The sequence below is a fragment of the Gymnoscopelus braueri genome (genome assembly GCF_963280865.1).
Source record: "Gymnoscopelus braueri genome assembly, chromosome: 12".
NCBI classification, from domain to species: Eukaryota; Metazoa; Chordata; class Actinopteri; order Myctophiformes; family Myctophidae; genus Gymnoscopelus; species Gymnoscopelus braueri.
Genome location: NC_137614.1, coordinates 48704930 through 48730371, shown reverse-complemented (window position 1 = coordinate 48730371; position 25442 = coordinate 48704930). Strand labels below are relative to the sequence as shown.

The window sequence follows — 25442 nt, the reverse complement described above, 5'->3', positions numbered from 1 at the left end:
TCAGAATCTCCATGTATGAGATCACTTCTTGTGTTTCAGCATGAACTCGCCTATATTTAACTTCTCTTTAAAGTCTCTTCTATGGTTTCCGGTACGGAAATCTTTGTTAGAGGGCCGTTTGTTTACCACTAATGTCACCATGTCCGCCAACACTACATCACTGCCATAATCTCAAATGCAAATGCATTTCTGCCCTCCGCCCTCAGTGGGTGAAAAGGTGATTATAACTGAACTTTGCATTGCAAATTTGCATTGTCAAGGCTCTGCCCATTGCCAGTCTCACCTGACATGAAACAGGAAACAGAGAGGTTGTTAACCTTACCCCTCACACTGCAGTACTATCATCCTCACACACACGGAGAGACCGATAATAAGAATCACCTTCAGATCAAACACAACAGTGAGGAGGACAGACTGTCTTTCTACAGCTACAGGAGAGAATACTGACCCAGACCTTGAACCTGCTGCTGACTCTGTCAGCTGAATGGACTTTAACAAGAACCAGGATTCACAGTGAAAGTAAACTTCAGGGAACATTCTAGAGGAGGAAGTGTTACCACGACTGACTGGCTGATTTCCTGGCTTGAACAGTGTGTTAGTAGCTTCACTCGGAGACCAAATGGCTTCCAAGTCGTCTCGCCCTGAAGAGGATTATTCCTGTCCCGTGTGTCGTGACATCTTTAAAGATCCTGTTATCCTGTCCTGTAGCCACAGCTTCTGTAAAGCCTGTCTGCAGGAATGGTGGAGAGAGAAGGTAATAAAGGAATGTCCAGTTTGTAAGGAGAGACATTCAGTGGATCCACCCAGAAACCTGGCTCTGAAGAACCTGTGTGAGGCCTTCATACAGGAGAGACATCAGAGAGCTTCAACAGGGTCTGAGGTTCTCTGCAGTCTGCATGCTGAGAAACTCAAACTGTTCTGTCTGAGATGTCAACAGCCAGTGTGTGTTGTGTGTCGAGATTCTAAAAAACACACCAAACACAGATTCAGACCCATCGATGAAGCTGCACTTGATCACAAGGAGGACGTCCAGAAATCACTGAATTCTTTACAGGAGAAACTGGAGGTCTTTAATAAAGTTAAGACAAGCTATGATCAAACAGCAGCACACATTAAGGTCCAGACTCAGCACACAGAGAGGCAGATGAAGGAACAGTTTAAGAAGATGCGTCAGTTTCTACAAGAGGAAGAGGAGGCCAGCATCACTGCACTGAGGGAGGAAGAGTCTAAGAAGAGTCAGATGATGAAGGAGAAGACTGAGGCTCTAAACAGAGACATCTCAACCCTTTCAAACACAATCAGAGCCATAGAGGAGGAGCTGAGAGCTGAACACATCTCATTCCTGCAGAACTACAAGACCACAATGCAAAGAGTCCAGTTCACACTGCAGGACCCACAGCCGGTCTCAGGAGCACTGATAGACGTGACCAAACACCTGAGCAACCTGACCTTCAGAGTCTGGGACAAGATGAAGGACATTGTCTCCTACACTCCTGTCATTCTGGATCCCAACACTGCCCATCCAGCATACATCCTGTCTGATGATCTGACCAGTGTGAGAAAAGGAGTGAAACAGCAGCTTCCTGACAACCCAGAGAGGTTTGACCACTATGGCTTTGTCCTGGGTTCTGAGGGCTTTAACTCAGGGACTCACAGCTGGGATGTTGAGGTTGGAGACAATGCATGGTGGGAGGTAGGTGTGTTAGCAGAGTCTTACCCGAGGAAGGGGAGAGGATTGGGTCAATTCTGGAGAATAGGGTTAAATAAAGGTAAATACACAGCAGCCTACATACCAGGTTCATCCACTGATCTCTCATTGAAGCAGAAACCTCAGAGGATCAGAGTCCAGCTGGACTGGAATGAAGGAAAGCTGTCCTTCTCTGATCCTGATACTAACACACACCTACACACCTTCACACACACTTTCACTGACACACTTTTTCCATACATTTACACTGGTCATACTGTCCCTCTGAAGATGTTACCAGGGAAGGTCAGTGTAACTCTGGATAGTTAGACATGATGATGATGGGTGGTAAGAAGTACTTTAAAGGGGAACAAGTAAAGGAACATTACTAGTAGTATGTGTCTATTTCGTCGCTGTTGGGCAGAAACCTCTTATCTCCATATTAAACACATTTTCATCGTAAATGAACGTCCTACTTGTACTTGATCATTCTACAGCGTCACACAAAAGCATAACAAATTATGCTTATTTAAATCCTGAAAAGTAACAGTTTTGGAACATACTGTATGAGGTTTCCACCCGACAGAGACCATATGATGTGTTGTTTTCTATGGATGACAATCAAGTGTCTAAAGTAACACTAGTCTCTGATCTGTGATGTCATCAACATGTTCATATGATGGGATGATTATGTTGTTATGAATAATATCTACAGTTTTTAGTTAATAACCATAACCAATAATTATAAATCCTATTATCACCTGTCTATTATCAATAATAATAGTAATGCTAAAACTTATGTAATGTTTATAATTAATAATGGTAATGATTGTTTGTTATCAATGATTATTATTATAATATTTTATGTTCAGAGTTAAATGATCAAAATGATAAATATAACTGCAAAGCGGAAATTTGTCCTTTGACAGTTTCTGACAAAAGTTTTTGAAAAACCCTGTCAGTTTAAGAGTTAAAGATAATTAACAGATTTTATGACAATCAGACATTTCAATCATTTACTTTTATGCCTGATGAAGGTCCAAGCGGCCGAAACATTGCATCCTAAATAAAAACCTCTTTATGAGTGAAGACAGTGTGCGGGACTCCCTCTCTCTTCCATATTCAGCATTCATACTCTGACGCACCTGTCCGTTTGTAGGTGTGCAAAAGGACATATCCTAAAAATCATTCATGGTAAAATCTGTGCCAGGTCATGGCCTTCTTCAGCAATGCCATCCTCCCTACTGTTCAATTTAAGGGGACATTTATGGGTTTCAATAGCATCATTAAACATATCCATCTAGTTTGTTGATGTTTGGACAAACTGTCATTCATTTATGGCCACATTTGCACCAGACCCATGAATGAATGTGTTTGGAACTGGTGGCTACACCTATTTGGAGATTTAAAATTCATTTTACACACCTTGTTCAACACTGAAACATATAATAATGTAATGTATATTCTGATTTGTGTAGCATCTGTAGTTTTACTGTATAATGTATCAGACTAATGTACCAATTCTGTATTTTCTTTTTTTCTTTCTTTTCATTTAATTATACCCAGAACAATAACACAAACATGTGGTTAAAAACGTTGATCCTACTAATGAAAATGACTGATTTACATACTGATATCCTGTCCTGCTGTAGAAAAGAATGTGAAGAATAAATAAATAACTGGAGTGAAATGTATGAATACACTTAAAGGGTTAGATAAGGAGAAGGATTGAAATGAACAGGAAAACAAGACACTCAACTAAAATGATAGAGAGCCATCCTGTAGAGTTGTTTTAACTGTACTATGTTCTACATGCTCACTGAAATGCCCTGTTCACTGTTTATTTTATAGTCACTCAATGAGATGGGAGACACAATGTTTCTGATGTAATGTGTAATGTGACTGCATTCATAATTAAAGTCTGACTATCGAAAAGTTGAAATCTGAAGTCTTGGTTGTTTTATAGTGTACAATAGTGGATGTACAATAGTGGATTTTCATGATTCATGACTGCATGTGTGATTCTAGTCTAGTCTTACCGCAGGGTGTGTTGGCATGAAATATTTTAGTAACACTGGTGAGTAATTATTATTTAGTATTTGAAAAGATAGTTTCATAAATGGTGAATTACAAACATTTTCAACATTTAGTGTTTTCTTTTTGCAGTGTCATAATAATGAGTGCATAAAGGAAGATTAACATGTATTTTATTATAAACTATACTATATTCTAATCTATTTCTACAAAGCGTCCTCATAAATTATAGAATCGCTGAACGAGTTTGGATGAATGTCAAATAGTTTTATTGAACCATTTTGATATCCTGTCACTCTAATTCTGAGATATGAATGAGTTCTAATGAAAGATCTGTAAAGAAACTAAAAAAGTTAAAATGAGCTGCCACACATTTCGTGTGATTTCAGATCAGCTGCATAAAATAACATATTTATATGTTATGACATCATACTGTATGACATTTTATATGTTAGCAGAGGTCAATATTTAGAATGTTACAAATGTTTTATGAAACCACCAAGGTGTTAGGTAAAATATACAATAAGTGTGTTTTGTCTAATCCTCTGAATATCAATACATTTTTCTTTAACCACATTAACCACTTGAACCCCAGCATGCCTATTCTGGGGGGAACTTTCTGCGTCACTTTTGGGATAATTAACAGCATTTTTCTTAAAAGTATTTAAATAGTATACAAAAAAGCCTATGTGTGTTTAAAGGTAGCTGCTCCGTTTATATGTGCAGTAGGTCTATGTCAGAGGTCCACTCGGTACAGATAGTGCAGGAAACACAGTGGTTAGTAGTCGTTGTAGTGGTTGTATTCCATTGGCTAACCTTGCACCCATGTCTCTCTCTGTTGTCTTCAGCACCTGAAGAGTTCCCAGTGGTGTCAGGAACACTTCCTCAATTACAAGGGTCTCCTGCGAGCCGTGACGGTCCGAGAGCAGCTGCGTCGGCTCATGAACAAGTTCAAAGTGCCGCGCAACACCAGTGAAGGTATGTGTGTGTGTGTGTGTGTTTGTGTGTGTGTGTGTGTGTCTGCATGTGTGTCATGTGGTGCCAGTACCATCATACAGTATCATGTGGAGTTGAAGGCGTTGAATTTATTTTTCCTGCCGTTGTGTTGCTGTCCAGGTGACCCTGATGTGATCCTGAAGTGCATTGCTGTCGGGTTCTTTGCCAACGCGGCCCGCATTCACCATTCAGGATCCTACAGGTGAGAGACCGACCATGGACAAAGGAAGAGAAATGATTTTTATGTGTCAAACGTACAATATGAATCTATTTCTCAGATGGGATGATGGCTGATTTAAGCAGTCACACATGGCCTGAGTCAGAGCTAGACGGCACACCTGTTGTGTCAGTCATCACCAAACACACACTCGGGCGTATCTGTCGTGGCACTTTGTTATGTTTTTGTGTTGTTTCCTAACTGGTGGCAGTGGTTCCCAAACTGGGGGTCGGGAACCAAATTATTTTCAGACGTTAATGTGCAACATTGTTTTCTCACTTAACAGTAAACAAACCAACATACAGTATAACTGTACAGGGTATATCTGAACATTTCTAAAGTTACAATTTAATGACTTTGATTTTTGAGCGACTATTTTCACAACATTTATCTGTGGAACCGAGTCAAACTAAATGTAAATGCCTCAACTCCTATACAATTCCAAGTGCTTGTCAGGGTGGGGGCTCCCCAGTTCAAATATTATTATTATTTTGGCGGGTCACGCCCTGAAAAGTTTGGGAACCCTTAAACTAAGGCATGGCGAGCTTGATGTCTGATTTAAGCGATCACAATGATAATAATAACCCACTGCCTCTCCCTCTAAGGACTCTACGTGACGACCGTGAGCTTCTCATCCACCCCAACTCTGTGCTGTTTGGGGAGACGCCTCCAAAATGGTACGTTAAGTCTGTCCATATATATCATTGATAAATTCATTCATACACGTGGTGGTAAGTACTCAAATTCTTTACTTAAGTAAAAGTTTCAATACTGCAATATAGACATACTCCGTTACAAGTAAAAGTCCAGAATTCTAAATTTACTTGAGTAAAAGTACAAAAGTATTGGCATCAAAATGTACTTAAAGTACCAAAAGTAAATGTACTAAAATGTTTGAAAATAGCAGATCTACAAGCTCACAACGCGTTGCGACGCGTTGTTATGTATAAAATAGGGCTGAAGTGGTTACTGTATGTTTTATAATACAATAATGTATATCTGCAAAGTAACTAGTAACTAAAGTTTTCAAATAATTGTATTGGAGTAAAAGTACAATATTTGCCTCTGAGATGTAGTGGCGTAGAAGTAAAAGTATTGGAAATTGGAAGTACAAACACCTCAAAATTGTCCTTAAGTACAGTACTTAAGTAAATGTACTTAGTCACTTTCCACCACTGTATATAAGGGGTCATCCCTATGTTCCCCGGGTTCTATGTTCCCCCACTAAGGTTAGGGTTAGGGTTAGGTTTAGGTTAGGTCCTATGTTCCCCGCTCTCCCTAGGAAAGCGGGGAACGATAAATTCATTCATACAATACACATACTGTATATTCTAGCAATGTTTTTGTTCTTTTTATTAAAGAAAATAAAAAAGTAGCAGTACAGAGATAGGTTTGCACCTGACAGTGACGATATGATTATTAATCAAATTAAATCTATCACATTCTGTCCTTCTCCAGGGTTCTCTTCAATGAAGTGGTTCAGACTTCAAAGTACTACATGCGTGACGTGACTGCGGTTGAATCATCCTGGTTGGTTGAACTGGCTCCCCACTTCTACAAGCAGGCTAAGGTAGGCCGTAGAAACTAACACACTCATCCTCTGTTTGTTTTGCACCTCGGTCTGAAAAATGTGGATGTTTCCAGGGCTGCATATGGATTAAAGTTCTCAGTCGCCCCAACTGATTTCAGTCATTTGAATTTGTAACTTTTGTAGCTGCTGTGAGCGCAGCATACAGTAACTGTCCATTCAACTCTGTGTGTGTGTGTGTGTGTGTGTGTGTGCCGCTGCACGTCAGCAGCAGCTGTTTATAAACAGAGCGCTGCGCATCACAGGAAAGATGAGAAGAAAACAATATAAAACATTTCGTCTCGTCTTTTTTCGTGAACTAAAATTAAGACAGATCAGCGGGGCGCCGAGGCAGAAATGGTCTGCCGGAAACCCTGCTGTGACCCCACTTTGAGAACCAATGTTCTGTCTGTCTGTCTGTCTGTCTGTCTGTCTGTCTTATCTCTCTTATCTCACTATCTCTCTCTTCTCTCTAAACCAGGGGTCTTCAACAGGGGGTCCGGGACCCCTAGGGGGTCCTCAGAGTTACTAAAGGGGGTCCGCCAAATCTTTGTGTGACATGATTTTTATTTTTTACATTAACCACTTGAACCCTAGCATCACTTTTCTGAGGAGAACTTTAGCCAAAAATAGCAGATCTACAAGCTCTAGATCGGCTATTTTTGGCAAAGAGTTATTATAGGTGTCAAGGGGAAAAAAAGAGCAGCAAAATGTTATCTGAAACACAATATTATACAATATTGAGGGGGTCCCTGCTTCATCTCTCTCTCAGCTAGGGGGTCCTTGGCCTGAAAACGTTGAAGACCCCTGCTCTAAACTCTAAAACGACACAGATGCTTTCCCAGATTGAATGTGTCTCTTCTTTCTTTCAGCATGGGTCGCTGGCCAGCAAGAGATCTCGGATCCTCTGAGAAGTGGAGCCGGCCCAACACTCACTGCTGTGACAGAAAGAAAATGGAGAGCACCTCATTTAACACACACTGTGCCCTATCCATCACACTGTATATAAAAAAAGATTGTACAATGTATTTACTTTCCATCTCCATCCAAGGGGCCCAATCTTGTTAGAATGGACACCGGTGAGTGGCACATCGTTGAGCCTCCACTCTCCTCTGCCTTTTGGCTAAAGATCAAGTGTAGAATCTGTTCTTATCAGTTTAATATCTGACTGTTGTTGATGACCCTCTGCGGAGGAAGATGAAGTGATAGTTTAGCATATCGACTGATTTAGTTGGCACGCTGGTGTCTCGCACCGAAAAGAGCCCATCTACAAGTTCACAATGCGTTGTGAGCTTGTATATCATCTATTTTCCTCAAAGTAAGAGTTACCCCATTAAGACCTGGAACGCATCTGTGTCACTTTAGATTTCTTTGGCTATTCAAAAATAGCAGATATACAAGCTCATAGCGCGGCACCGAGTGCCGCGCTATGAGCTTGTAGATCTGCTATTTTTCGAAAATCTTGAAAAAAAAATTTATAAAAAAAAAAAAAAACTGTTAGGATTTAGAAAACACTTTCAATAATCGCCTCAGGTCTTAATGGGTTAAAGGGATAGTTCACCCCCCAAAATTACTTTTTTTTCCTATCGATCACTCACCCCATGGAGACTTGAATTCATGGATATTTTTTTGGGTTTTTGTCGCATTCCTAAGCCAATAATTTGATGACGAGCAGTGGGTTCCGGTAGGAGACACAAAGACTCAATGAGAGACGGGATATTATTAGGGACGTGTGGAGAAGTTGAGGGGCGGAGAGGCAAGTGGGCGTGGCCCTGTGAAATTCTCGCGCTTGTGCTTGTTTCGTGCACACGGCCGCGGGGCGGCAAGAGCTGGATTGTGGTCAGCTTTTTTTCCCCGCAGAGGACAAAACAACAATGACTGTTCTGTGGCCCCAGACGCTCTGGGTGGGCGTTTTGCAAAGAAACAAAATAGTGGAAGAGCCATTCAGTGTCTGTCAATCACAGGGCCCTGAGCGCAGACGTTGATTGGCTCTTCCACTTTTTGGTTTCTGCAGAAGACAACGATAATGTGAATTCACAGACCGGGATGGTTTGCCATGCCAGGCTATGGTTTACCAGGCTAAAGGTCCTTACACACCGGGGCGATTTTTTCGTGCGAATAATATGCTTTTTTTTAAAACCTTATAAAGTCAATGCAAGCGTACATGGCGCGAAAAAGCGGAAAAGCGAAGCGAAAAAGCGTCTTTTAATTATTCGGAACGAGTCCGAATTTTGCGTATATTCGCACATTCGCCGGTGTGTAACCGCCTTAAGACCTGGAATAAATGGTCAGATAGTAACGATTGTTTGCACATTACACTTGAATGAACAGAATACTCATGTAGATCGGCTATCTTTCGGTGCGAGACGCGATGCGCTGCCCAGTCTAATTCCGTCTTAAATGGCAATCGGTTCAGAATGTTCCCCACCGGTGTCCATTCCTAGCATTGGCCATACAGTAGTGACCCTCCACCTGTGTACATATCAGAGCAAGGCTGAGATCCAGGGAATGCCTGTCCTGTCACAGCTCCTCCTCTGGTTCTCAGCTTCCATTTTTATTTTTTTAACGCTGTAGTATTTTTGTTGTTATTCCAGTTGGCAGCAGCAGAACTCGGAAAATAAACTAAAGACAAAGTGGAAAGTGAAGATGTTATATTTTGAGGGACTTAAACGTGGTTTATCTTTCGGTTTTAAAGTTTGCTTTACCCCAAACGCCTGGGTGCCTTTATGTTTATTAATTGGTTTGCGATATCAACCTGTTGGATACAGAAACGAAGCTTCGAATCAGATCTCATCCTTTTCATTTCTGGCCCCCCGAGATTTAAGACATTTTCAGGACTTTTGCTGCAGTGGAAACTGTGTAATGCGGTTTTCTTTGTTTGACCTTGAAGATTGTACAGCTGATGTGAAACTGTGAAAAAAGGACTTGGGACAGTTTGTCCGATAACTCTTTCTTGCCACTTAACTTCTGACTAGTTCGAAACGCAGTGGCCTTTCTACCTCTTGGTGCCAAATTTTTTCTATTAGCCATGATATTTCACATTTCATGTTCATATGGAATGTGCAAATAAACCGCGCAAATACAAAGCAGTGCAATCGAAAAAACTCAAAAAAAAATCAAGTGCCATTTTGTTCCTATGATGATGTGAAGCAACAATGAAACAGTAGTGCTCATGTTTTTAAGCCATGTCTGTTTGGCCAATCATGACAGTGGTTCTTACATCACATTGGCATGCACATTTCATTAATTAATACTGCCATAATCGCTTGATATTTGGTATTATGAGGGGTTTACACTATGGTCTCGGAGGCACTTGCCCGTCGGGCAAGTACAGGTCATGTTCTACTTGCCCCAGAGGTCATGCCTACTTGCCCGAAAAGTACATTGTCCATTATGAAATGATAGCTTGTAGAACTAATAAATGTTAAATCCAATCGATAACTGCCGACTGGTGACAGTCACTTTGAAATACCAGAATGAGCGCAACTGCTAGTTGTAAAAAGTTAGCATTGTTCTTCATGAATAGCCAGTAATATTTAATGAAGACGGAATGCACTTGCCCGTCGGGCAATCTGAAAGCAAACCCAAACGTTTTATTTACCACGGGGAAGTCGGGCAACCGTTTAGTGTCAACCCCTTCCATTCCATGACGACAACATGCATTTTACATTCCTGCTTTTGCCTTTGTTTGTATACTTAGTAAATTGTGTTAATCTGGACAAGTATTTGGGTCTGAAAACTTCAGAAGGTCTCAGTGGAGCAATTGAACCAAGGGTGTCATTTTGATCCATATGTAGGACCTGCTTTCATATCGGTAAAGGTTACTTGTCCTGAACTTTATTGACTTATGTCTGCATGGTTTTCCATAACAGTAGGTTAACTTCAGATCAGTGAAACACGGTAATCAAACTCTGGAGAAATTAACGCCATAAAAAATAAGTGCAATCCAATTAGTAGAGTCTATAAGTGAAGCACTCTTGCATGTTAAAATGGTACTCTTAAGGTACACTTTAAGATCACCTTGTAGCTTAAAAAAACAAAAACAATGACGTAGCCAAACATGTAGCCGCAAAAAAAATGAAATTGTTTACTCCCATTTGTGCTGATTACTCCTGACTCTGTATGCAGACGACACTCTGCTGCAATCTGTAGAACTGTAGTTAACTCAACCACCGAGGAAAGAGATCTGTAACCCTTGACATCTCTAAAACACACATCTTCAAATAAAGCCTTATGGTCGTGCACTGAAATAACTGACCCTATAGTCTTTATTTACAGTGGTTCTCAAAGTGGGGTGGGGGATTCGGGAACCCCCAGGGTTCCTTGAAGGTGTTCCAGGGGTTCCCCCGGCTAAATAAGTTAATATAGCATCAACATTTAAAAGTTTTGAGCTTGTATTGATGGGTTATTTATGAAATAAATTGGAATATAGAATTTAGTTTTTAAATCTTCTCTTCTGGGGGTCCCTGGCACAAAATCTTTTCAAAATGGGGTGCGCCGCAGCCAAAATACATGTTAATTTGGGGGTCCTTGACATGAAAACGTTTGAGAACCACTGGCTTTATTACATTGAATACATCCATGTTTATTATTGTCTGCCAGTGAAGTATACTACTCACTCCTCAAGGCCTGTAGTGTTATTTTTACCAGAAGGTGGCAGTGTTTAATCATAAATGGGAATTTACTCCTCTGTATTATGATGACTACTTGGAGGAGTTTTATACTTTGTATTTTCACTGCTAAAGCCCTATCATTAGAAATGTCTGTACTTCTGTCTATGCCAGGGGTCTTCAACAGGGGATTTAGGACCCCTAGGGGGGTCCTCAGAGTTACTACATGGGGCCTGCCAAATCTTTGTGTGATAGGATATATTTTATTTTACATTAACCACTTGAACCCTATAGCATCCCTATTCTGAGGAGAACTTTAGCCAAAAATAGCCGATCTACAAGCTCACATGTGAGCTTGTAGATCGGCTATTTTTGGCAAAGAGGTTTGGTGTAGAGGGAAAAAAGAGCAGACCAAGTACAGAGCCAAAGGTCAAGTTTACTAAGCATTGAATGTTTAAGTGGTTAAATGTCTAAAATAAACATAACAAAACATGCATTTACACAACACTGATGATAGTCTATGAAGCTGAGTATGAAATCTATGAAAAAGTTTAATCCGCAAGTTCCCGCAACTCAATTGTATACAATATGTAGTGGGGGTCCCTGCTTCATCTCTCTCAGCTAAGTGGTCCTTGGCCTGAAAAATGTTGAGGACCCCTGGTCTATGATGTTGGGTCCAACACACACACACACACACACACACACACACACACACACACACACACACACACACACACACACACACCACGTGTATAGGCATATGATAATATATGCTCAGAGTAATAGTAGCTATCAGTTTATGTAATGATGATTATGGTAGGAGTAGGGTTGTTGTGTCGTTGACAAAAGTAGGTTTATATGTCCCATGTAATTAAAATGAATGTGAAATGTTAATGGAGGGGGTGTAGTGATTTAGACACCTGCCATCGAACCTGCTTGTAGCTAACTCAAGCTGGCTGAGGATCCACTTACCAGTGCAGCTGTCCACTTCAATGATACATAACTGTGTGTGTGTGTGTGTGTGTGTGTGTGTGTGTGTGTGTGTGTGTGTGTGTGTGTGTGTGTGTGTGTCTAGATTTATTTTAGGATTTATTTAATGCAATGGCCTATGTGTACATGTACATATAAATCTAGCTTGTAATAATAGGCTATATTATACCTAACCCTTTAACTCAAATTGGAACTTGGAACTTTTTAAGAGTTCCCACACATCATCCTTTTGAGTTTAAGAGAAATAGTTCTTTTAAACCATTGTGTGGTTGAAACATGGACATCGTCTACTTACTACACACTAATTAAAATATAATGCGATCATTATGTTCAAATAAAAAATGAAATAGACACTAATACTGTGGTAAACAAGAAAGGACTATTTCCTCCAGTGGAGGGACCAACAGTGGTTCCCAGCAAACGTAGTTAATATAGAATCTCAATCATTTTAATCACTTTATTCATTGGCTATTCAAAAATAGCAGATCTACAAGCTTGTACATCTGTTATTTTTGAACATTTTACATTAAATCTTGAAAGTGTTTGGAAGATTTTGAATAATTTAGATTTTCTTTTTTTTTTACATAAATCTTTTCTGGGAGTCCCTGGCACAAAACCTTTTCAGATGGGGGTCCGAGGCCAAATACATATCAATTTTTGGGGTCCTTGCCTGGCTTTAAAAAGTTTGAGAACCACTGCCATAGGGACAGTAGGCCTTCTAGTAGTACAGTAGGCTACTATACTGTCTGATAGGACCAGTGATGGAAAGTAACTAAGTACATGTACTCAAGTACTGTACTTAAGCAGAATTTTGTAGGTATTTTTACTTTACTGGAGTATTTCCAATTTTTAATACTTTTACTTCTACTCCACTACATCTCAGAGGCAAATCACATGTGTTGTGAGTGAGCTTGTAGATCTGCTATTTTCAAAATATTTGTATACATATTGAACTTGTGAAATGGGACATTTTGCACAATGATTAATCTTACATTTGGTACTTTAAGCATATTTTGATGCCGATACTTTTGTACTTTTACTCGAGTGCATTTTGAATACGGAACCGATCTACTTGTAACAGGGTGTATAACTACATTGCGGTATTAATACTTTTACTTAAGTAACAAATGTGAGTACTTTTTCCACCACTGGATAGGACCAGAGAACTTCTTTCTCAGATTCGAGTCACTTTTTAAAAAAAAATTATCATCTCCAGGTGTGTGAATGATGCAACCTTGAGACCGATCAGGACTCCAGGAGGACCAGCGGCTTTCACTTCAGCGCCAGCAAGAGGTCAGTTTAAGATTTGTTTGGTTTTCTTTAAGTTATATTTCCATTAATCTTAATCATGAAGTCAGTGATGTTGGTTTTTTATTTGATTCTGTACTTAATATTTTCGCTCGAAGCCACCCGTCCTCCCACTGAACAGGTCTGGTCTTGCTGTAGAATACAACTCTCGTAGACGTATTTATGATTCTGACGTTTTCAATCTACGAGAGCTGTAGGGTTCACGCCCCATGGACACAGGGACTTTCTGCACTATGCTGCCCCGTAGACACTCCAAACATGTACAAATTGAAAATAAAGGTGCTTACCCCCACGCTCCAAATGTTAACTGTCTCTACGTGGTAGTAGTTTAATGTAATAATCCATATCTTTCAATAAAGAAGTGTTTTAATGCCGTCTGTGGCCGATTCTATCGGAAGTTCCCAATGGGCGGTAGTGACGGGTAGTGACGGGGCGCATCCGGTGAAACCCGGAATTACACTCAATGTAAACAGGAAGTAAACGAGGGTGAAAAAATGGCGTTCGGCCACAGACGGCATTAAAACACTTCTTTATTGAAAGATATGGATTATTACATTAAACTACTACCGCGTAGAGACAGTTAACATTTGGGGCGTGGGGGTAAGCACCTTTATTTTCAATTTGTACATGTTTGGAGTGTCTACGGGGCATAGTGCAGAAAGTCCATGTCTCCATGGGGCGTGAACCCTACAGCTCTCGTAGATTGAAAACGTCAGAATCATAAATACATCTAGGGTCGTATTCTACAGCTAGGTCTGGTCCAGACTAGCCCTGGTTCAGAGCGTTAGTGACCCAGTGAGCCCATAGTCGTCTATTAGACCTCCGTCTAAAACCGGGTTATAATTAGTCTAACAGTGACAGTTTTTTCAACGTCGATCTATTCTTAGCCTAGATGTTGATTAGCTGTTTTTTAATATTTTTTAATATAGACGTCATTTCGGCTATGATAGACGGTCTATATAGACGCTTAAAAAACAGCTAATCAACGTCTAGGCTAAGAATAGACGTTGAAAAAACGTTCACTGTTAGACCAATTATAACCCGATTTTATTCTAGACCTCAGACGTATTTTAGACAGCCCGAAAAATGCTCAATGGGGAGTTCTCTCTAACGCCCTGCCAGGGAATTCCACTGCCCTGCGAGGGCTCCAACAGTAGTGAAAAAACTGCCCGCCACCACAGTGCCAGAGATGCAGCGCACCAACCTGGCCCCCGTCATCCTGCAGCTCAAGGCCCTGGGCATCGACAACGTACTGAGATTCAGCTTCCTCTCTGTGAGTATAACTGACTCTGGGTTTTACACAGGGGGAGAGAGAGAGAGAGAGAGGTGGCTGTGATTTGATCTCTGCTTGTTTAATTAAAGGGTCTACACCATGAAAATCACTTTTTTCTTGGTTTTTTGTATTTTTTGGGGTCCCCAGTGTCTCTTGTACCCAAAAAAATGTTTTTTTTTTAAATTCAGTCATTCGTTCTCATTTCATGGATTTCCAGAATGGGCGTGTCTGAACAGGCGATCTCAGAATGGCAATGTTTCTGATGTCACAAACATTAATGATGGCAAACCCAATGTTAAATGAAAAGTGCCCGAATCGCTGGGGGGGGGTCTACGAACAAATACTTCGGGCTCGGATTTTGGCTCCGCCCCCCGGAAGTGGGTGAAACAGGCACCTCAAACACTTGGTGGAATTGTTCAAAAATGTTCAAAGTGTTTTTTTTTCGATTTTGTATTTTTTTTAGATGCTTCTTTTTATGCAGAATTGTTCCTTTTATTTTTATTTAAAAAAAAAAAAATTTTAATTTTTTTTTTTAAATAAAAAACAGAATTGCTCAGTAGCCCCCCCCTGCCCAAGAGGACGTTTTGGTATTGCAGCTGAAAGTGCTGTATAAGCCAGAGACAATTGACTTGGGATGAGTATATCTGAGTGATGATTTAGGCTCAAACCTTTTGAAAAAGGTTTGAGGGACATACACCATATGATATTAAATATCAATTTTTTTTAAATTCATGGTGTAGATCCTTTAACTTAGACTGGCTCCCCCCCCCCCCCCCCCCGATAGGACTGCTGGAATTAAATCTGTGAAATTGACACAGTCTGTTAGCTATACCTGTATAGTGGTGCTCCTGAAATCACTGAGAAAATGTTTCCTTAATAACCACTTAAACCCTATATATTCGCTGAAAATAGCCGATTTACAAGCTCACAACATGTCACATAGCTTAGTCGGCAGAAAACTCAGCTTTGGACCACAAAGTTCTAGGTTCAATCCCGGGCACGCCAACTCAGCATATGAGTGGCAGGGCTTGGCTAAGTTGTGTGGTAACTACTGGGAGCTGATGGTAGGGTGCTCCACCTCAGCAGTCCATCTCCCAGGCCACTGAGAAGGGGATGGACTCCCTTGTTCTCGCCACTCTGACCTACTTACTTATTTTCACAGAATGTTCGCCCCAGAATAGGGGCACTAATAATAATAATAGTAATAATAGTCTTTATTGTCCCTTCAGGGATATTTTTCTTCACAGTCTGTTCCAACAGAAAAACACACAACCATGTAGCACAGAACAACATAGCACACAACAGTCCCCCGTATACACAAAAACCATCCGGTCGGCGAGGCAGCTTGTTTAGTGCAGCTAATGGCTGAAGGGACAAAACTCCTCCTACTAAAACAAACTTTTTGACATTTCAAAGTTCAGTCCAGATGGCACTAGGGGTTATATCATACATTGGCAAATGGCGGAATACTGATATATTATTGATTTCAGCTGTTACAATTCCAAACATGCAAACATGACCCGCTTTAATTACTTCAGTCTATATTAGTAGCATAATGACTAGTATTAAAATTCTATTGTCTTTTTTTATGTCTAATGTATTTGTATTTAAGTTCAAAAAGTTAACATGAGTATAACTAAATGCATTTGAAATTAAATAAAAATGTTACTTTTCAGGATTCCAATTCAAAAATAGCAAAAGAAAATCTGATTTCCAATAAAAAAAATAGCAGATCTACAAGCTCAAAATGCGTTGCGGTGCGACGCGTTTTGAGCTTGTAGATCGGCTATTTTTGCTACTTTTGTGTAACATAGAATGGCGAAGTATGGCATTAATTTACGAAAAATACGGAGAAGAGGTGTCTGCCCAACAGTATATGCAATGTGGAAGTGCGAGTGTGGAAATATAGTGGCCCTCTCCATCATCAAAGTTGCCCACCCCTGGGTTATATGGTTCAAATAAAGTGGTTTTAGAGGCATGTGGCATTATTTTTTTAAATGTTAAACTTTGTAATTAAATTGCTGGACTTGACATAACCTCCTGTGTTGTCATTGAACAGCCTCCCCCTGCCCAGACCATGCTCCAGGCTCTGGAGCTGCTCTACGCTCTAGGAGGTAAGAAATGACTCCTTAAAGCAAACCTTACACGTCGGTAGAGGTTTAGGTTGTTGTATTTATCTGGCCATGGTGTAATTCCAAATATAATATCTTCAATTATATATCTAATATCTTCAATTATAGTTGCTTTGCTGATTAGAGATTTACAATCTTCTCATTGACTTCTCATTGGTGTCTTCTCATTGACTTACATTGTACGCTCTAGGGTTTTTTGATTGGTTGAATCTGATTGAATTTTTGCTTTTATCCGTGTGTGTGTGTGTGTGTGTATGTGTGTGTATGTGTATGTGTGTGTGTGTGTGTGTGTGTGTGAGTGTGTGTGTGTGTGTGTGTGTAGGCAGGCCTGGACCAGTATGGCCGGCTGACTGACCCCATGGGCGTGCGGATGGCAGAGTTCCCTCTCAGCCCCATGTTTGCCAAGATGCTCCTGGAGTCTGGGACCTTCGGCTGCTCCAAAGAGATCGTCACCATCGCCGCCATGATGCAGATTCAGAACATCTTTGTCGTGCCGCCCAATCAGAAGAAAGCTGCTGTGAGTTGAAATAAAATAAATACGATTTATTTTTGGGCTTTTCTGCCTTCATTGATAGGACACTAGGCTGACAGGAAATGGGGAGAGAGATGGGGAGTGACATGCAGCAAAGGCTGTCGGGATCGGGACTCGACCCCGCAACGCGATGTCAGACTACACTCAGCCTAGGTGCCTGGACCGGACCGCTACGCCAGTGGTCCAGGCCAAACTGGGGCGTTTCTAAAGCAATACGTTGTACATCACTGTTTCTCAACATCGGGTGTGAGGGACCACCAGGGGTCCAAATGGACCCTTACGGGTCCGTTTGATTCCAACACTCAGGAATTTACAATGTGGATTCATGACATTCCTGGAAATATTTTGAAATTAGAAACTGTTTTCCAGGCCTAGGAAAGGTTTGAAATGTAGCAAATGTTTTGGAAAATGAATGGATATACATACATTGTTTTTGTCCATTACGTGAAATATGTAACATGGTAGAATGTAGTGCTGCGCAAACTGCGTGAATGAGGCTTAATGTATACAGGACTTCACGTGACAACACGAATAGATCTACAAGCTAACAACACGTTGCACTGTGATACGTTGTTAGCTTATAGATAAGGTTTATCTACAGTATTGCCTGGCAACACTATATTTCAAGCAAGTATTGCCTGGCAATACTACTTTTTCCCCAGACCAAATGGCATTTTTATTTAACACTTGAGTAACCTGTAATGAAATAAAATAAAATAAATGTATCTAGTGAAGAACTGACTCCATCAACCTTATTATTATTATTATTATTATTATTATTATTATTATTATTATTATTATTATTATTATTATTATTATTACCCTTATTATTATTATTATTATTATCCTAATCAGCACAGCTTCTGTACCTCAAACGCCTTCCAGGAATGACATGGTTATAACATCTTGCCTCCATTAGTGTAAGACATGCAATGTACAGTACTACATTTCTGTTGTGAAATAACATAATTGTAAAGGGCCCACCAAAATCCCCCCAAAAAGGCTTGCGGGACCCTAAAAAAATACCCCCCAAAATGTGCGACACAGGGTCTTCGCATGCCCACATTGTGGTAGGCCTACTCCACAGAATGTCCCACGGTTGTCAGGTCTGGTTGTGGTTTGGTGCTGTAATGTGAAGTCACATGATGAAACTCCATTATTTTAATTATTAGCTAGTGGGACAGAGGTCAGAATCTCCATGTATGAGATCACTTTTTGTGTTTCGGGATAAACTCGTGGATGCCTATATTTAACTTCTCTTTAAAGTCTCTTCCACTGCCGTGGTTTACGGTACGGAAACCTTTGCAGAGGTGGACAAAGTACTCAACCCCAGTACTTGAGTAAGAGTACAGATACTCCTGGTCAAATTTACTCCACTACAAGTAAAAGTAGCTCAGTCAAAATGTTACTCAAGTAAGAGTAAAAAAGTAATTGCTTTTAAATATACTTAAGTATTCAAAAGTACATGCTTTTAAAAATACTTAAAGTACAAGTAAAAGTAAAAGTCCTTTGAAGTCCTCGACTACCTCGATCACTGTCCCGTCGGCAGTGGCATTGATGTCCTCTGTGTTAAATACCGATACTTTAGTTTTCTTGTTATTCGGTTCTTAAGTCTGACGTCATTTTGTAGTCCGACATCACTTCTGGGTCTAAAAGGCACCAGCGCCGTCCACTCCTCATTGTAAACAAACATGTTGGAACCCGTAAATCTTTTTACAATAACCTCCTTTTTCAGAAATGAACCATTGAGGGTTAATAAGGATCTTAATGCTAATATCATAGACAGTAAAAAGTAGGCTAATATATATATATTTATATTTGTATTTATTTATTTATTATTATTATTAACATTATAATATATATTTTTTATATTTATTTATATATATATATTTATATATAGATGTATTTAAAAAAACGATTTCCTCTTCTTTTTGTCGTTGCCAGGAGAGCGGTAGAATGACACTTTAGTCGTTATTTTATTCTCAGATGTTTTAAAACAGAGAGGGACACAGCACTGTGGCATATTGGGAAAATACACACTTGGACCCTTCTAGCGAGGCGCAACGTCACGTCTTAACAACCGAATAGAGCTTGAGGCAGATCTTCCTGCACTCCATTTCTACTGCCAGTAGTTCCCTTACATACTCTGCTGTGTCTGAGACTCAGGTAATGTTCTGATAGTCAGTCATCATGATGGGAGTTACTGGCTTATCAATCAATCAATCAAACTGTATTTATAGAGCACATTTTCACACAACCTTAGTTGACCAAAGTGCTGCACAGGTAAAAGAAAAGCAATACATCAAATCAAAGAACAAAAACACAACAACAAAAACATGTATAAAACACATAACATGTATGCATATAGGAGACACAGACATAGAGCGAGATTGTTCATTTACACCTACAGTATGTACACAGAAGGTAGAAAATGTTAGATAGGAGTTAAAATAGGAATATTTATGAGTGGATGTTGTTGAAAGCCAGAGAGAAGGTGAGTTTTTTGTAAGGACTTAAAAATCTCGATGGACTTATCAGATCTGATGTGGGCCACCACAAAAGCGTGGTCAGCTTAGTCTTCCTGGGGACCAGCATGAACCCCAGAGCCTCAAAATAATTATTATCTTCTCATGAGGAAATAACAGTCACACATGAGTGACACATTGCTGACAAAGCTGCACTCAGATCACATTAATTATATTCCAGTTCTTAATGTACTTTGGTGATAAAGACAATCTATTTGGTACAAATTCTCAGATCCAGGGCCATCAACTGTGACCTTTTTGTCAAGATACAATATATAGTATATAATATACTTCAACAATTAGGACATGGAGCTCATTTTAAACGGTGGCCATCTGTTCTATAAAAAATATTAATAATAATAAATGCATAGAGTAACTGTCATGAAGGGTGTTTTATTTTTTCACCAGCTCATAAGTAACATCTGGTGATATGACACAATACCTTACATGCTCATTCTGCATGCATACAGTTGACATAGAAAACAGAAAATTCTCTCTGTTCAGTGTATGTTTGTGCAGAGACCTGCAGACATTAGCGACAATCCTGTGGGTGCACAGGAAATGTGTGGGTCGGATGACTGTTGTGTGATGCTTTGTAACGTGCACAGGATGCATGATGTACCCGCTCTGATACTGTGTGTTATTGTTAACAGATTTATGTCATTCAAACTCTCTCCCTGTAATCTGCAAAGTCCTTATGCCAGTTATGGTTTCATCATCAGCCAATAATCAAATTGTATGACTTGAAATGTAGTAAAAAAAGGAGCCAGTGCATGAGACAGGAAAGAATGGTGATCGCGCACACTGTCCTCACTTATTGCAAAAAAATATTTTATTGCGAGTAAATGTTTCCAACTGACATTCATCAGGTATTTCTGATTAAGGGGTTAAAACTTGGTTGATGTGTGTGTGACTTGTTGTTGAGTACCTTACCCGCCCAACATAAATCGGCATCCATGCCTGCAGAGATGGTGGTTGCAGAGAGGCAGGTGTTGTTTGCAAGGCATGTGGTTCTTTGTGACCACATCCTCTGCTCTCATGCTCATGAGAGCAGAGGATGTTTCATACCTACCCACACGCATGAGAGCAGAGGATGTTTCATACCTACCCACACGCATGAGAGCAGAGGATGTTTCATATCTACCCACACGCACAACCGTTAACTTCACCTTGTCAAAACAAGATGGAGTCGACATGCACAGCGGTGAACTTCACCCTGTCAAAACAAGATGGCGACTGACAAGTCGACTTGCTTGGTCTCCACACAAACAACCTTTGATTTCCTATACTAACACATCAGGTCAAAATTCATGTCAGATCCTAGGTGAGACATGACCTTTGACACAATCTAAATGTCTCAATAGAAGAGCAGGGAGACAAAATATAACCACCCCAAATGGATAAGTTATATTATATTAACATACTTTACCATACAGATTCGACAAAATTACATTTCATTCATTAAAAAGATGTGACATAGTGCCTCTTTAAGTAGATCTCATAACTCTTGTTTCAGAGAAGTAATTCTCTGAAACCACCTGCACTGCATGCACTGATGTGCTTGTAGAGCCACTACGTTATACAAAGCCTGCAGAAACACCTATAAAAATAGAAATGACTGAGGAACCAGAACTAAATACTTTTACTCCTACACACCCATACAAGATGTAACAAAGAGGTGAGCGGAGAGGGAAGCCAGAAACATGCTAGTGTGAGAGCAGAAGTGTGGAAAAAAGAAACAGCCAACCTAGAAGTACTCAGTACTTTACAGCCTTCTTAGAAATGTACTCGAGTAAAAGTAAAATATTTGTCTCGGAAATGTACTCAAGTAAGAGTAATAAGTATCAAAACAATCTAATACTCAAGTAAAGTACAGATCCTCAGAATCTGTACTTAAGTACAGTACTCAAGTACATTTACTCCGTTACTGTCCACCACTGAACCTTTGTAATAGGGCCATTTGTTTACCACTACTGTCGCCATGCCCACCAACACTACATCACTGCCACAAACTCAAATCCTTAAAAGAGGATTTTTCCTGTCCTGTGGATCATGACATCTTTAAAGAGTTTTAGACATAAGGTTACAATTAGCATTAGACTCAGGTTGCATCAGAATTTGCATTGCGTGTCTGTACCTGTTTTCCCATAAATACCCTCTGAAGAAATCACACCACATACCTGTTTGATAACATACCTGAGTGAGGCACAAACACTGTGTGTGTGTGTGTGTGTGTGTGTGTGTGTGTGTGTGTGTGTGTGTGTGTGTGTGTGTGTGTGTGTGTGTGTGTGTGTGTGTGTGTGTGTGTGTGTGTGTGTGTGTGTGTGTGTGTGTGTGTGCGTTAGTGTCATAGCGCCACTCCTACCAGACTCATCTGAGAGAAACCAGGAAACAGAGAGGTTGTTATTCTGCCTCTTCACACGCAAAGAGACGGACAATATGATTCACCTTCAGATCAAACACAACTTCCAGTGAGGGAGGACAGACTGTCTGTCCACAGCAACAGGAGAGAATACTGACCCAGACCACTGGAACCTGCTGCTGACTCTGTCAGCTGAATGGACTTTAACAAGAACCAGGATTCACAGTGAAAGGCAACTTCAGGGAACATTCTAGAGGAGGGAGTGTTACCACCACTGACTGGCTGATTTCCTGGCTTGAACAGAGTGTTAGTAGCTTCACTCGGAGACCAAATGGCTTCCACGTCGTCTCTTCCAGAAGAGGATTATTCCTGTCCTGTGTGTCATGACATCTTTAAAGATCCTGTTCTCCTGTCCTGTAGCCACAGCTTCTGTAAAGCCTGTCTGCAGGAATGGTGGAGAGAGAAGGTAATAAAGCAGTGTCCAGTTTGTAAAGAGAGACATTCAGTGGATCCACCCAGAAACCTGGCTCTGAAGAACGTGTGTGAGGCCTTCATACAAGAGAGACATCAGAGAGCTTCAACAGGGTCTGAGGTTCTCTGCAGTCTGCATGCTGAGAAACTCAAACTGTTCTGTCTGGAATGTCAACAGCCAGTCTGTGTTGTGTGTCGAGATTCTAAAAAACACACCGACCACAGATTCAGACCCATCGATGAAGCTGCACTTGATCACAAGGAGGAAGTCCAGAAATCACTGAAGCCTTTACAGGAGAAACTGGTGGTTTTTAATGAATTTAAAACAAACTATGATAAAACAGCAGAACACATTCAGTCCCAGACTCAGAACACAGAAATGCAGATTAAGGAACAGTTTAAGAAGATGCGTCAGTTTCTACAAGAGGAAGAGGAGGCCAGCATCACTGCACTGAGGGAGGAAGAGTCGAAGAAGAGTCAGATGATGAAGGAGAAGATTGAGGGTCTGAACAGAGACATATCAACTCTTTCAAACACAATCAGAGCCGTAGAGGAGGAGCTGAGAGCTGAACACATCTCATTCCTGCAGAACTACAAGACCACAATGCAAAGAGTCCAGTTCACACTGCAGGACCCACAGCCGGTCTCAGGAGCACTGATAGATGTGACCAAACACCTGAGCAACCTGACCTTCAGAGTCTGGGACAAGATGAAGGACATTGTCTCTTACACTCCTTTCATTCTGGACCCCAACACTGCCCATCCAGACTACATCCTGTCTGATGATCTGACCAGTGTGAGAGATGGAGAGAAACAGCAGCTTCCTGACAACCCAGAGAGGTTTGACCACTATGGCTTTGTCCTGGGTTCTGAGGGCTTTAACTCAGGGACTCACAGCTGGGATGTTGAGGTTGGAGACAATACACACTGGGATGTAGGTGTGTTAGCAGAGTCCTTTCAGAGGAAGGGAGACGGAGCGGGTCCATACTGGAGAATAGGGCTAGATATAGGTAAATACACAGCACGCTCCTCAACAGGGTCAGACACTGATCTCTCATTGAAGCAGAAACCTCAGAGGATCAGAGTCCAGCTGGACTGGAACAAAGGAAAGCTGTCCTTCTCTGATCCTGATACTAACACACACCTACACACCTTCACACACACTTTCACTGACACACTCTTTCCATTCATTTACACTGCTCATTCTGTCCCTCTGAAGATATTACCAGTGAAGGTCAGTGTAACTCTGGATAGTTAGACATGATGATGATGGGTGGTAAGAAGTACTTTAAAGGGGAAGTAAAGGAACATTACTAGTAGTATAGTGTCTATTTGTCGCTGTCGGGCAGAAACCTCTTATCTCCATATTAAACACATTTTCATCATAAATGAACGCCCTACTTGTACTTGATCATTCTACAGCGTCACACAAAAGCATAAAAAATGATGCTTATTTAAACCCTGAAAAGTAAAAGTTTTGGAACATACTGTATGAGGTTTCCACCCGACAGAGACCATATGATGTGTTGTGTCTATGGATGACAATCAAGTGTCTAAAGTAACACTAGTCTCTGATCTGTGATGTCATCAACATGTTCATATGATGGGATGATTATGTTGTTATGAATAATATCTACAGTTTTTAGTTAATAACCAATAATTATAAATCCTATTATCACCTGTCTATTATAAATAATAATAGTAATGCTAAAACGTATGTAATGTTTATAATTAATAATGGTAATGATTGTTTGTTATTAATGATTATTATTATAATATTTTATGTTCAGAGTTAAATGATCAAAATGATAAATATAACTGCAAAGCGGCAATTTGTCCTTTGACAGTTTCTGACAAAAGTTTTTGAAAAACCCTGTCAGTTTAAGAGTTAAAGATAACTAACAGATTTTATGACAATCAGACATTTCAATCATTTACTTTTATGCCTGATGAAGGTCCAAGCGGCCGAAACATTGCATCCTAAATAAAAACCTCTTTATGAGTGAAGACAGTGTGCGGGACTCCCTCTCTCTTCCATATTCAGCATTCATACTCCGACGCACCTGTCCGTTTGTAGGTGTGCAAAAGGACATATCCTAAAAATCATTCATGGTAAAATCTGTGCCAGGTCATGGCCTTCTTCAGCAATGCCATCACCCTACTGTTCAATTTAAGGGGACATTTATGGGTTTCAATAGCATCATTAAACATATCCATCTAGTTTGTTGATATTTGGACAAACTGTCATTAATTTATGGCCACATTTGCACCAGACCCATGAATGAATGTGTTTGGAACTGGTGGCTACACCTATTTGGAGATTTAAAATTCATTTTACACACCTTGTTCAACACTGAAACATATAATGATGTAATGTATATTCTGATTTGTGTAGCATCTGTAGTTTTACTGTATAATGTATCAGACTAATGTACCAATTCTGTATTTTATTTTTTACTTTCTTTTCATGTAATTATACCCAGAACAATAACACAAACATGTGGTTAAAAACGTTGATCCTACTAATGAAAATGACTGATTTATACTGATATCCTGTCCTGCTGTAGAAAAGAATGTGAAGAATAAATAAATAACTGGAGTGAAATGTATGAATACACTTAAAGGGATAGATAAGGAGAAGGATGGAAATGAACAGGAAAACAAGACACTCAACTAAAATGATAGAGAGCCATCCTGTAGAGTTGTTTTAACTGTACTATGGTCTACATGCTCACTGA

The 25442-nt window shown here is 40.2% G+C and overlaps 1 protein-coding gene across 1 annotated transcript; it reads left to right on the top strand.

Annotated features, from left to right (window-relative positions):
• The first annotated feature begins 468 nt into the window (after positions 1-468).
• LOC308096633 (uncharacterized protein) lies at positions 469-25442 on the top strand. The gene is made up of 9 exons (XM_080444045.1): positions 469-1966; positions 4570-4699; positions 4838-4919; positions 5540-5611; positions 7374-7441; positions 14591-14682; positions 16742-16796; positions 17141-17331; positions 22520-25442. The coding sequence occupies exons 1-9, from the start codon at positions 620-622 to the stop codon at positions 23960-23962; spliced, it is 3480 nt and encodes a 1159-aa protein (XP_080300171.1). The 5' UTR covers positions 469-619; the 3' UTR covers positions 23963-25442.

Coding starts and splice junctions, on each gene's coding strand:
- LOC308096633 (XM_080444045.1), top strand. CDS start 620: ATGGCTTCCAAGTCGTCTCGCCCTGAAGAGGATTATTCCTGTCCCGTG. Junction 4,700..4,837: donor GCCGCGCAACACCAGTGAAG/GTATGTGTGTGT, acceptor GTTGCTGTCCAG/GTGACCCTGATGTGATCCTG. Junction 7,442..14,590: donor CCGGCCCAACACTCACTGCT/GTGACAGAAAGA, acceptor CCGCCACCACAG/TGCCAGAGATGCAGCGCACC.